General features: G+C 42.6%; 1 protein-coding gene across 1 annotated transcript in view; it reads right to left on the bottom strand.

Annotated features, from left to right (window-relative positions):
• The window catches only part of LOC134356390 (polycystin-1-like protein 2), a 28,774-nt gene extending 26,371 nt beyond the window's left edge, over positions 1-2,403 (bottom strand). Inside the window, exon 1 of the mRNA XM_063067325.1 lies at positions 2,349-2,403. Within this exon, the coding sequence (XP_062923395.1) occupies positions 2,349-2,403 (55 nt within the window). The remainder of the gene's footprint in view (positions 1-2,348) is intronic.
• Between the last annotated feature and the right edge of the window lie 11,510 nt (positions 2,404-13,913).

Raw genomic sequence — 13,913 nt, 5'->3', positions numbered from 1 at the left:
ACCTGCGTAGTGAGTCCCCCGTGACCACTGTAACATTAGCCTTTTTACATGCCTTTTCTATCTCCCATTGAAATTTGCACCCCACGTCCTGGCTACTGTTCTCCCATTAGGGTCTTCTTACTCTTACAGTTTCTTGCACTCTCGCTTTACCACTCAAGACCCAAACAATTTCTGCTTTAAATATACTTAAAGACATGGCCTCCACAGCTGTTTGTGACACTGAGTTCCATAGATTCAGCGCCCTCTGCCTTATGAAATTCCTCCTCATTTCTGTTCTGAAGGGACGTTCTTGTATTCTGAGATTATGCCTCCGGTCCTAGATTCCCCCTGCTATCGGGAACATCCTCTCCACATCCACTCTATCTTTCAATATGTGAAAGGTTTCAATGAGACCCCCTCTCACGCTTCTAAAGTCCAGCTATTAGTGGTTAGCACAACACTTTACCGTACCAGCGACCCGGGTTCAAATCCTTCCACTGTCTGTAAGGGATTTGTATCTTCTTCCCATGACCATATGGGTTTCCTCCTGGCGCTGTGGTTTCCAAAGACTTACCGGTTGGTGGGTTAATTGGTCATTGTAAATTCTCCTTTGATTAGGCTAGGTTCAAATCGGGGGTTGCTGGGTGGCGCGGTTCAAAGGCCCACAAGGCCTATTCTGCGCTGTATGTCAATAAATAAATATTATAGGCCCAGAGCCATCAAACAGTCCATGTACATTAACCCTTTCATTCCCAGGATCGTTCTTGTGAACATCCTTTGGACCCTATTCGGTGGGAGCACATCATTTCTTAGATAAGGAGCCCAAGATTGCTCACAGTGCTCCAAATGCTGTCTCGCTAATGTCTTATAAAACCTCAGAATTGCATCCTTGCTTTTATATTCTAGTTCTCTCAAAATGAATGCTAACATTGCATTTGCCTTCCTAACCACGACTCAAGCTGCAAGGTATTCTTTAGGAAGTCCTGCATAAGAACTCCCAAGTCCCTTTGCACCTCTGATTTCTGAATTTGCTCTCCATATAAAAAATAATCTACACCTTTATTCTTTCTACCAAAGTGCATGACCATACACTTCCGTACACTATATTCCATCTGCTCCTTCTTTGCCCATTCTCCTAATCTGTCTAAGTCCTTCTACAGACTCTCTGCTTTTTCAGTACTATTTGCACCTTCACCTATCTTTGTATCTTCTGCAAAGTTGACCACAAAACCATCAATTACATCATCCAAATCATTGACAAATAACATGAAATGTAGCAGTCCCAACACTGACCCCGTAGAACAACACTAGTCACTGGCAGCCAACCAGAAAAAGCTCCCTTTATTCCCACTTCTTGCCTTCTGCCAGTTAGCCAACTTTCTATCCATGCTAATATGTCTCTTGTAAAACCATGGGCTCTTACGTTGTTAAGCAAACTCAAGTTGGACATCTTGTCAAAGGCCTTCTGATAATCCAAGTAAATAACATCCCGACTCTTCTTTGTTTATCCTGCCTTTTATTTCCTCAAAGAATTCAACAGATTTGTCAAGTAAGGTTTCCCCTTAAGGAAACCATGCTGACTTTAGCTTTTTTATCTCATGCCTCCAAGTACCCTGAAACCTCAATCTTAATAATGGCCCCCAACATCTTATCAACCACTGAAGTCAGTCTAACAGGCCCACAATTTCTTACCTTTTACTCCCATCCCTTCTTAAAGGGTGGAATGACATTTGTGATTTTCCAGTCCTCTGGAACCATTTCACTATATAAAGATACTTGAAAGATTATTAATAATGCCTTCACAATCTCCTCAGTTACCTCTTTCAGAACTCTGGGGTGTAGTCCATCTGTTCCAGGTGACGTATCTATGTTTGGACCTTCCAGCTTCCGAGCTCCTTCTCCTCAGTAATAGCAACTGCATTACCTACTGGCCCTGACATTCTTGAATTTCTGGCGTACTGCTGGTGTCTTTGACAGTGAAGGCAGACGCAATATACTATTAAGTTCATCTGACATTTCTTTGTCCCCATTACTTCCTCTCCAGTGCCAATTTCCAGTGGTCTGATATCCAATTTCTATCCTTCTTCACTCTTTATATATACCGTAAATTCTGGTGTAAAAGCTGAGAATTTGGCCCTAAATTTTGGTCCTAAAATTAGGGGGTCAGCTTATACAGAGGGTGCCAACTTTGGAAAAACGAATACATGGAAGACAGGTCGTGTTTATTGGCTGTTTTTGAGTCAAATACAGAAGAAAATACAAACGCTTATGAAATCTACACAAAAGAAAAGATCTACAAAACACTTTCTGTTTCTCAATTTGCTTGTACACACTGTTGTCGTCAAATGTTCAGAGCTTGAAACTCTCACACTCTTCATTATCTGACTCTCGGAAAATCGCATCCCATTCTTCAGCAGTCCCCATATCATCGTGAGGATTGTCAATTTCTGCTTCAACATCGTCATTTGCAGCTTTACTGGCTGCTAAATCTCCATCGTCTTCTTCCCAAAGCAAATGATCTTCAGTGCCATCCAAAGCATTGCTGCTGCTGCACTTCTTGAAGGCCTTCACAATGCATTCGGCCTTCATTTCCTCCCACGATTGCACTACAGATGCGGCCCTCATATTTCCCGCTGGTGTGAATGACTGATATCCAGACATCATCCATTCGTTCCACTGTCGATGCATGAATTCTTTGAATGGTTTTGTTTAAACACACATCTAGTGGCTGGAGCACGGATGTCAAACCACCGGGGATGACTGCGATGTCCGTATTTTCAGCTTTCAATGCTGCTTTTGTCTCAGCTGACAAGCGCGCTTTGAGCATGTCCCAGACAAGTCGCGACTTTTCCTTCCTGAACCCTTCGGGACATCGACGCCTCACCCCTTTAACCCACTTCAAGCAACCCGCTTCGTCCGTCCAGCCGCGTTCTTGAAAGTAAACAACACCACGCGGGAACTTTTCTTTCTTTGGCAATGTTTTCCTCTTAAAAATCATCATCGGTGGTAGTTTGGTCCCATCAGCCATACATGTTAACACGACAGTAAAATGTTGCTTCTCGTGTCCAGTTGTTTTGACAAGGACTGTTTTCTCCCCCTTCTGATTGACAGGGCGGTTGCCAGCAAAGTCAAAGAACATTGGTGTCTCGTCCATGTTACCAATCAGTGACAGCGGGTAAGAATGCTTTCGATGTTTGATTACAAACGATTGGAAGGCCGTAATCTTATTCTCAAGGTCACTCGGCAACTTCTGAGCAATCTTTGTTTTTTGTCTCAACAAAAGATCACGTCTATTCATAAATCGGGTGCACCAACTTCGCGTAGCTTTGAAATTTTCGCTAACCTCACGGTGTTTTTCGGGCCAATTCAACGCTTGAGCTCGAATCATTTCTCTGGTAACAATGTATCTAGACGATTGCTGGTGATTCACCCACTCTAAAACTTTTTCTTCCAGTTCTGGCCACAGGCATGCTTTCCCGCGGTTTGCTCATTTCGTCTTTGGCATTTCCCTCAGCGTGTCCTCTGCCTTTCTCCACTCTCTCACTTGTTTCTCGTTTACACTAAACTTCTTAGCAGCTGCAGAATTATTTGTTCCTTTAGCAAAATCAACAACCTTCAGCTTGAAACCAGCATCATATCGTATTCGTTTTAATCTTTTGTACATGGTGGTCGCAAACTCAATACTGAGTACACATACTGATCCCGCCACCCCGTGTTATGTTTTAACGAGATTACGATGGGCGCTAAATGGTTTCACGGGGTTTACATTTCAGAGGATTCTTTACCATTGGGAAGCTAATCCAAGACTTCCCTGCCTGATTTATTTATTAAGAATTCACTTAATTCGCTCTACAATGTGTAGGCTTATTTTCTTAGCAGGTTCTGGTTCACAAAATTTCCAGGTTCCGGATCCGGCAAAGCTGAGTACTAGCATGTGAGATCTTGTGATCTTTTCTGGTTAAATCAAAAATTTCTACAAGAGGGGTCCGCTTATACAAAGGTAACATCAAAAAGTCTCTTTTTTAACCTTGAAAATAGGGGGTCGGCTTATACACCGGAATTTACGGTATGCGAAAATCTTTTTGTATCCTTGTTTATATTATTGGCTAGCTTACCTTCATATTTCATCTTTTCTCTCCTTACTGCTTTTTTAGTTGATTTCTACTTTTAAAAACTTCCCAATCTTCTAATTTTCCTCTAATTTTTGCTGTACTCTTTTGCTTCAACGCTATCTTTGACATCCCTCGTCAGCCATTATTGAGGGTACAAAACTAGGGGGCATAGATTTAAGAAGCTGCAGAAGATCGTGAACACAGCGTAGCACATCACACAAACCAATCTTCCGTCCTTGGACTCACTTTACACCGCACACTGTCGGAGCAGTGCTGCCAGGATAATCAAAGACACGACCCACCCAGCCAACACACTTTTCATCCCTCTTCCCTCCGGGAGAAGGCTCAGGAGCTTTAAGACTCGTACGGCCAGATTTGGGAACAGCTTCTTTCCAACTGCGATAAGACTGCTGAACGGATCCTGACCCCGATCTGAGCCGTACCCTCCAAATATCTGGACCTGCCTCTCAGTTTTTTTGCACTACCTTACTTTCCATTTTCTATTTTCTATTTATGATTTATAATTTAAATTTTTAATATTTACTAATTTTTACTATTTTTAATATTTAATATTTGTAATCCAGGGAGCGGGAAGCGCAGAATCAAATATTGCTGTGATGGTTGTACGTTCTAGTATCAATTGTTTGGCGACAATAAAGTATAAAGAATGATGTAAAAGAACTAGTTGTTAGAGGAAGTGTTTGAGGAGGCGCAATAGTATCATTGAAGAATCCCTTAGATAGGTGGATGGATGGGTGGGCTTGGGGGGATATGGGCCAATCACAGGATACTGGGACCAGCTGGGTGGGCACTGTGGTCAGCATGGATTCTTTGGGCTGAAACACCTGTATCCCTGCCATATTGTTCTATATACTCCATACCTATGAATAGGAGCAATTTGCACTACATAAATACAAGATGTTGTTATAGTTATGTATATATTTATGTGTTGTTATAGTCACGGGGTTGGCAGAGTAGTGCAGCTGTTAATGTAATGATTTACAATGCTAGTGATCTGGGTTCAATTTCTGCCACCGTCTGCGAGAAGACTGGCCACGTGGGTTTCCTCTGGGTGCTCTGAGATGTATGGGTTAAGGTTAGTAGGTAGTGGGTATGCTCCGCTGGTATGGCAACACTCGTGGGCTGACCCAGCACGTCTTTGGACTGTAGTCATTGATACAAATGACACATTTCACTGCATGTTCTGAGGTACTGTACCTGTGACAAATAAAGCTAATCTTTAGTCGCACAATTAACCTCAAGTTATCTCATCATTTATCCCTTTTGTACTTACAGAAGTTGTATTTCTCACATCAGTACAGTTATTGCACTTTGGAATTACTTCATTGGCTATTAACTATTTGTCACATGACATTGTGCTGTCAACATTCACACTTTCGCCAGATTATGCATCGGAACCTCTAGGTTTCACTTTATCCAGCATCTTGGTTAACTGCTTGTTGTACTGTTGGCCACAAAGCCAGATCACATGGTCCATAAGTAATATTACCACAAATAAATTAACACATATTAAGGTGCATTTACAACACAAGCTAAAAAAGAAAAAAAGAAGAACAGTTCTGTCATTCAACATGTCGGTGAGAGCATATGTATGTGGGCAGGTAGCATCAATCAGAAATATGGAAGGCTGATTTTCATTAGAATATTGTTGATTTGAAACTGGTGTTCAAAGCTCCAGCTAACCCCTCTTAATCCTGAAGCTCCATTTGTCAGTAGGAATTGCCTCTGAAAGTGCAAAAACTCACACTTGTCTGCATTAAATTTCATCTATCATTTTCAGCGCATTGTTCAAGCTGGCGGAAATCCTACTGCAAGCCGTGTAGTTTTCCATCCTGTCCACTAGACCCCCAATTACAGTGTCATCCACAAATTTGCTGGTCCTGTTTACTACATTATCATTCAGATTGTTGATATAGATAACAAACAACAATGCACCCAGAAACCAGACCCTGTTGCTTACCACATCACAGGCCTCCAGTCAAATAGGCAACCATTTACTACCATCCTCTGGCGTTCCCCAGTAAGTCAATGTCTAATCCAACTTACTACCTCATCTTGAATGCCAAGTGATTGAACCTCCTTGACCAACCTCCCATGTGGGACCTTGCAGAGAACATCCCCTGCCTTGTTTTCATCAACTTTCCGGGCAACATCTTTGAAAAACTCTATAAAGTTGGTTAGACGTGACTTACCACGCACAAGGCCATGTTGACTAACCTCTAATAAATTCCTGTCTACCAGATTTTTTTTATAATACCTTCCAATACTTAATGATGACAGGCTCACTGGCCTATGATTTCCAGGCTAATTCTTAGAGCCTTTCTGAAACAATGAAACAACATTAGCTATCCTCCAATCTTCCAGCATTTCACCCATGACTAAAGATGTTTTAAATATCTCTGCTAGGGTCCTTACAATTTCTGCACTAGTCTCCCACAGGGTCCAAGGGAACACTTTGTCAGGACCTGGGGATTCATCCACCTTAATTTGCCTCAATACAGCAAACACCTCCTCTGTCATCTGAATAGGGTTCATGACCTTGTTGTTGCATTGCCTGACTTCTATAGACCCTGTGTTCGTCTCTTGAGTAAGTACAGATGCAAAATTTCCATAAAGATTTCCCCCATATCTTTTGGCTCCATGCATAGATTATTACTCTGAAATTCTAGAGAACCAATTTTGACCCTTTTCAATACACCTATTATCCTTGCTTTTCATTCTGACAGGAACATAAAAACTCTGTAGTCTCAAACTTTCACTTTGAAGGCCTCCCAATTACCAATTACACCTTTGGAGAAAATAACCTGTCCTAAGCCACATTTGCCAGATCCTTTCTGATACCATTAAAATTAGCTTTTCTCCAATTTAGTCTCTTAACTCAAGGACCATAATTACCCTTTTCCATAATTACCTTGACACTGATACCATTATGATCGCTAGATGCAGAATATTCCCCTACACAAACTTCTGTCACCTGCCCCGTCTCATTCCCGAATAGGAGATCAAGTACTAACTAGTTGGGACTTCTATGTACTGATTAAGGAAGTTTTCCTGATTACGTTTGACAAACTCTTTCCCAGCCAGCCCTTTTATAGAACGGGAGTCCCATTCACAATGTGGAAAGTTAAAATCACCTACTACCACAGCCTTATGTTTCTTGCAACAGTCTACAATTGCTCTACAAAGTTGCTCATTTAAATCCCATGGACTGTTGGGAGCTCTCCAATCTGTCCTCATTGAACACTACTGTGATATTTTCCCTGACTAGTGACACCACCATTCCTCCTTTAATCCCTCCTGCTCTATCATATTTAAAACAATGGAACCCTAGAATATTGAGCTGCCAGTTCTGCTCCTCGTGCAACCAATGGCTACAATGTCATAATTCCACGTGTTGATCCATGCCCTAAGCTCATCCACCTTTCCTACAATGACTCTTGCAATGAAATATACGCAACTCAGAACATTTGTCCCATCATGCTCAATCCTTTGTTTCCTGACTTAGCATGTAGGCTTAACAATATCTTTCTCCACAACTACCCCACTATCTGTTCTGGTACCCTGGTTCCCATCCCCCTGCAACTCCAGTTTAAACTACCCCATGCAGCACTAGCAAACTTTCCCGGTAGGATTTTAGTCTCTCTCCAGTTCAGGTGAAAACTGTCTCTTCTGTACAGGTCTCACCTTCCCTGGAAGAGAGCCCAATGATCCAAAAATCTGATGCCCTCTGTCCTGCCCCATCTCTGTAGCCACATGTTAAACTGTGTGATCTTCCTATTTCTGGCATCACTAGTTCGTGGCACAGGTAGCAATCCTGAGATCACAATCCTGGAGGCTGTGTCTTTTAGCTTAGCACCTAACTCCCTGAACTCACCTTGCAGAACCTCATCATCCCTCCCTACCAATGTCATTAGTATGGACGTGGACCCCAACCTCTGGCTAACTACCCTCCTACTTAAGAATGCAACACACCATCCATGAATCTCGTTCTCATCCACAGAGCCTCTGTTCTGTTCCCCTAACCAAAGAATCCCCTATCACTATAGCTAGCCTACTCCCCACAGAGCCAGAAACTTGACTACTGTGGGTTTCCTCAGCTAGGTCATTCCCCCCCGCCATTCCGCCCCAACAGTATCCAAAGCAGTATATCTGTTGTTGAGGGGAATGGCCACAGGTGTACTCTACACTGGCAGCCTATTCCCTTTTCCCCCTCCTGATGGTCACCCAGTTACATGTGTCCTGTGCCTTGGGTGCAGCTACCTCCTTATACGTCCTGTCTATCAACTCCTCAGCCTCCTAAATTCAGGATCACTTTCAAGGACTCCACAACTCATATTCTCAGTTTTATTTATTTATGTATCTATCTATCTATCATTTGCATAATTTTTCTTCTTTTGCATATTGGTTGTCTGTCAGTCTTTGTTTATGGCAGTTTTTGGTGGGAGGAGAAGATAGCAGCGCGACACGCGCGTGCAGCTCTCCGGTGAAAATAATATCATATCTGTTAAATAGGGGCCGTGATGGAGACAGATGTGAAAGCACAGAGGAACATCTGGAGAAATTTCTGAAATGCCGGTTCGCTGCTGCTGTTACTGGGCGATCGAGAATCTTCCGGAGGGAAGGCCCCGCAGTCCCCGGCTTTGCTTGCTGCTGGCGACCGAGGCTGAGGTCGAATCACTCGGATAGAGATGGTGCTCAGTACTTGGTGTCAGAGGGCTGATTGGAGGCTCGAAGTTTTCGGACAACTCAGAGTCGGACTGTGGTTGGGCATGGCAGGGGTAGTTTTCTTCCTTCTCCCGTCTGCGTGAGATGTGGGACATTCGAGAGACTTTGAACTTTTTTACTGTGCCATGGCCCGCTCTTCATCAAGTTATGGTATTGTTGCACTGTTGTAACTATATGTTATAATTATGTGGTTTTTGTTAGTTTTTCAGTCTTGGTCTGTCCTGTGTTTTTGTGATATCACACCGGAGGAATATTGTATCATTTCTTAATGCATGCATTACTAAATGACAATAAAAGAGGACTGTGTGTCCTCATAATCTAATCTAATGTATAATTTTCACAAATTCTATTTCATTTCTTTATTTTCCAGCAAGAAAATGGCTTTCATAGGTAGCATATGGTGACATATATTTACTTTCACAATAAATTTACTTTGACTTTGGCATTCTCCCACACTGCTTGTCTTGTATGTGATCCTTGTACCCTTGAGGGCTCCTGCACAGTTTCACATCAGTGCCAGGGGGTGAAAGGCTGCCAAATGTCAGAAAACGAGGTTGCAATTTCTAGAGGATAAAGTCAAGCATCTTTGTGCTTTAGTGCCCAACATCCAATGATACCATGGGCGCTGCATTCTTGGCATGAAGTCTGATAGATTGGACATCAGTAATGAGATCACACGTTCAGCTTGAGAAAGGGGAGCAAACATTTGCTCCATGAAACCATTGCCTCTGGGAACAACTCAGCAAACCAGGAAATTTTTTGGTAGACAGGTTTTTGGCATGCTATGACAACCTTCAAGCCCTTTGGGCCTTCTAAGCTCTTTGGACACTCTTATCTGAAATTATTATTTACAGTTGTCTGAAATAACAAAGCAGAAAACTGACTTTTCAATGTAGCTGTCGGAGATCACGTGCAAGAAATCCAAACTTCCACTGTGGCACCCAGGCGGTGCTAACCTCAACCTGCGTTACTGTGGAATGCGAGACACTGGCCATCAATCCTATCACCAGTGACGTTGCCCAATATTTCTACAAAAACATGTGTTTAAAGGACACACCAAGAATGAACAAGCTCTGCACAAAGCTAGTGTATTCTCAGACATCAAGTCATACAGCATAGAAACAGGCCTTTCAGCCCAGCTCGTCCATGCTGACTGTGCAGCCCATTTAGCTAATCTCATCTGCCTGTGTTTGGCCCACGTCACTTGAAGCGTTGTTCCATGTACTTATCTAGATGGTTTTTAAATGTGCCCACCTCAACCACTATTTATGGCAGCACATTCTAAATGTGTACCACCTTGTGTGTGAAGAAGCTGCCCCTGATTTCCCTTCTAAATCCCTCACCTTGGATCTTAAACCTATGCCCTCCTGTTTTTAGTAACGCTTCCCTAGGAAAAAGACCACGGTACATAGCTTCACCCTGTCTATGCCTGTCATGAACTGGTATACCTCTATCAGATCACCTCCCCCCCACCCCACCAGTCTCCTGCATTATAAGGCACTGGTGAAGCCTCACCTTGAGTATTGTGAACAGTTTTGGGCCCCTCATCTTAGAAAAGATGTGCTGGCATTGGAGAGGGTCCAGAGGAGGTTCACAAGGATGACTCCAGGAATGAAAGGGTTATCATACGAGGAACATTTGATGGCTGTGGGTCTGTACTCGCTGGAATTCAGCAGGATGAGGGGGGATCTCATTAGAACCTTTTGAATGTTGAAAGGTCCAGACTGAGTAGATGTGGAAAGGATGTTTCCCATGGGGGAGAGTCTAGGACAAGAGGGCACAGCCTCAGGATAGCGGGCACCCTTTCAAAACAGAAATGCAAAGAAATTTCTTTAGCCAAAAGGTGGTGAATTTGTGGAATTTGTTGCCACATGCAGTTGTGGAGGCCAGGTCGCTGGGTGTATTTAAGGCAAAGGTTGATAGGTTCTTGATTGAACATGGCATCAAAAGTTACGGGAAGAAGGTTGAGATCTGGGGTTGAGGAGGAGATAGTAAAAAAGGATCAGTCATGATTGAAGGTGGAGCACCCTTGATGGGCTAGATGGCTTCATTCTGCTGCTGTGTCTTATGGTCTTATTACAACCTCTCCATATAGCACAATGAAGCCAAGTGATAAGGGGAAGCTTGCAGGTGGCTAGTTAGCATCTCTGTCCAATAGGACATGCTTTAATTAGTAAATATTTTTACTTTGTGTTGACTTTTATTTTTGTCTATTAGACAGAGTTGGTCCTCTGAAGTCCTCATCTGATGCAGAAACACCTCAACCTGTGAAGGGTCACACATAAAAGTTGCTGGTGAATGCAGCAGGCCAGGCAGCATCTATAGGAAGAGGTACAGTCAACATTTCAGGCCGAGACCCTTCGTCAGAACTAACTGAAAGAAGAGATTTGAAAGTGGGAGGGGGAGGGGGAGATCTGAAATGATAGGAGAAGACAGGAGGGGGAGGGATGGAGCTAAGAGTTGGAAAATTGATTGGCAAAAGGGATACGAGGCTGGAGAAGGGAGAGGATCATAGGATGGGAGGCCTAGGGAGAAAGAAAGGGGGAGAGGAGCCCAGAGGATGGGCAAGGAATTATAGTGAGAGGGACAGAGGGAGAAAAAAAAGAGAGAATGAATGAAAAAATAAAGAAAGAAAGAAAGAAAGAAAGGATGGGGTACGAAGGGGAGGTGGCGCATTAACGGAAGTTAGAGAAGTCAATGTTCATGCCATCAGGTTGGAGGCTACCCAGACGGAATATAAGGTGTTGTTCCTCCAACCTGAGTGTGGCTTCATCTTGAAGTAGAGGAGGCCATGGATAGACATATCAGAATGGGAATGGGATATGGAATTAAAATGTGTGGCTACTGGGAGATCCTGCTTTCTCTGGTCAACAGAGCGTAGGTGTTCAGCGGAACGGTCTCCCAGCCTGCGTCGAGTCTCAGCAATATATAGAAGGCCGCATCGGGAGCACCGGACGCAGGGCCTGTGAAGGGATTGATCACATAGTACCTTGTATCTATTCTGGCCACAAATCACTTGTACCTTGTACTTTGACTGTTGGAGATTTCAGCTGTAATCTATTATGGAGTATGTGTATTATTTGAGCTGATGACCATGATTGTTAAATCAAGTGATAATATTTCTTTGTTTTCATATACTGTATTTCTCTTCAGCCAGTGTTAGGAAATAGTACTTGAGGATATTTTTAACTTGAGTGGCTTCAACTTGCTGCTGGTTACATCCAATTCATCAGTGTCAAGAATCCTCTCTTGTATACAATAAGCCGGTGCAGCTGTGTTTATTCCCTCACCAGTCCTCTAACCATAAGATACCTGCACTAACAGAGGTCGCACTTGTCAGCAGGTGCCATGCTTTTGCTTTTGCTTTTGTAATATGTTGCTCATCTTTGAATAATTAGCATTAAGTTGAGCTCGTGAAAAGGAAATATTAGATAAGCATCCAGATCGCTGGTAGATAAATGGCGGGGGTGTGATGCTGTTGGTGACGTTGTTGAGATGCCACAACAATTTTCATTATACAGATTCTTTGACTTTGACATTGCTCCGTCACCGCTTGTCTTTATTGTGGTCTTTGTACGCTCGAGTGCTCCTCGAGGACCATGTTACTGGTCCTCAGTTGAGACAGGCAGCCACACAACAGCCAGGTTCACAAAGGCTGCTTGCTTCAGTTCTGCAAGTCAATCTGAGTCTAAGCCCGTCAAAAACTGTGCTCCAGCATTCCCACTTCAACTTTCAGGGACAATAGGATTCCGCCTGTTAGCTGCAGCTTACATATCCATTCATTAGATTAAAATTTTATGGTTAATTTACAATCAGGATAATTAAATCATATCAGTTAAAATTTATTTTTACATGACCTTATTAGGAATTCAATAATTTAAAAAAGCAGATTATCAGTTGACAAGGCTACGCTGTTCATGTAACATCCACCCACACCTTGAACATCAGAAGCTCTCTGGACGTCTCAGAGAAAGTTAACAAAGTAGCATTGTATCCAGTGAGAAGACTGGGACTGGCATTCAATAGCTTCATCAGAGGTTAGCTTTATAGGTGAGCTCTTAAGAGGGCACAGAAAGGCAGGAGGATTTAGGGAATATACCAAACCTTACTGCAACTTAAACCGCAACGATTTCAGAAATTTATTGGCAGTTCTTTAAGGAAATCCTAGAATCTCTCCAGATCAGGTGCTGATCTGTTTCAGATGGAAATCTTGAACTTACAGCCACATTCTCTTGGAGTTCAACAGGGTGACACTGGAGCTCACTGAGAAAGCTTCGTCTTTTCAAAAGGATTCTGCTTCTCAGCTCAAAGCTGATACCCATTGGGGTGGAAGAGAGGGAAAAATGTTCATTTTGTTACTAAGTGTTGGTGCTTTCTTTAATCTTTTAATTATTTCTTCAGGTTTTGATTAATCTTAAAATTGTGAAAACTGAATTGTTGCTGAATATCAGATGCCAGCTGGGGGAGAGCCCGTGTCATCTGTCCACGTTCCTCAGAGGGATTGGAACTTGCTCTTACTTCCTTCAAGGCCAAGGCAATGCTCAGGCTCTTGTTCCTCAGTCCTGGGATTATCTGGCTTAGTGAGATGGACCTTCCAACTGGCTAAATTTGAAGAAATGGGCAAATTTGTAGATGAATGTAGAGATGAATAGCAACTGTGGGCATCAGACCCATTTTGGTAAAATGCAGTCTACTGTTGCCATTTCAATACAGTGTCACTTTTCCTGCTATCTTACTTTTAGGTTAGTTTTGTTTCTGTAATCTTCTTATACTTTGACATATGATCAGAACATAGCAAAGATTGCTTAGTTCTCATGCTCCAGGCAGTAATATTTGGTGAACTTACTTGTAATCATATTTGTCATTGCTTTATTTCATAATGGCCTTAAATAATCCACACAATTTTAATTCTGTCTATTTAAGAAATATTTTAAGAAACTTTATTTCTCAAAGAGTGATGGAAGTAATTGGTTTCCACAGTGTTGAATTGAATTGTATCGATATGTTTGAGGAGATGCTGGAGATGCACTTGAGGGAACAAGGAATAGAGGGTTATGAAAGGCCGGACTGAAGTGT

This window comes from Mobula hypostoma, chromosome 14 (assembly GCF_963921235.1).
Source record: "Mobula hypostoma chromosome 14, sMobHyp1.1, whole genome shotgun sequence".
Classification (NCBI taxonomy): Eukaryota; Metazoa; Chordata; class Chondrichthyes; order Myliobatiformes; family Myliobatidae; genus Mobula; species Mobula hypostoma.
This window is presented reverse-complemented; position numbering and strand designations above follow the sequence as displayed.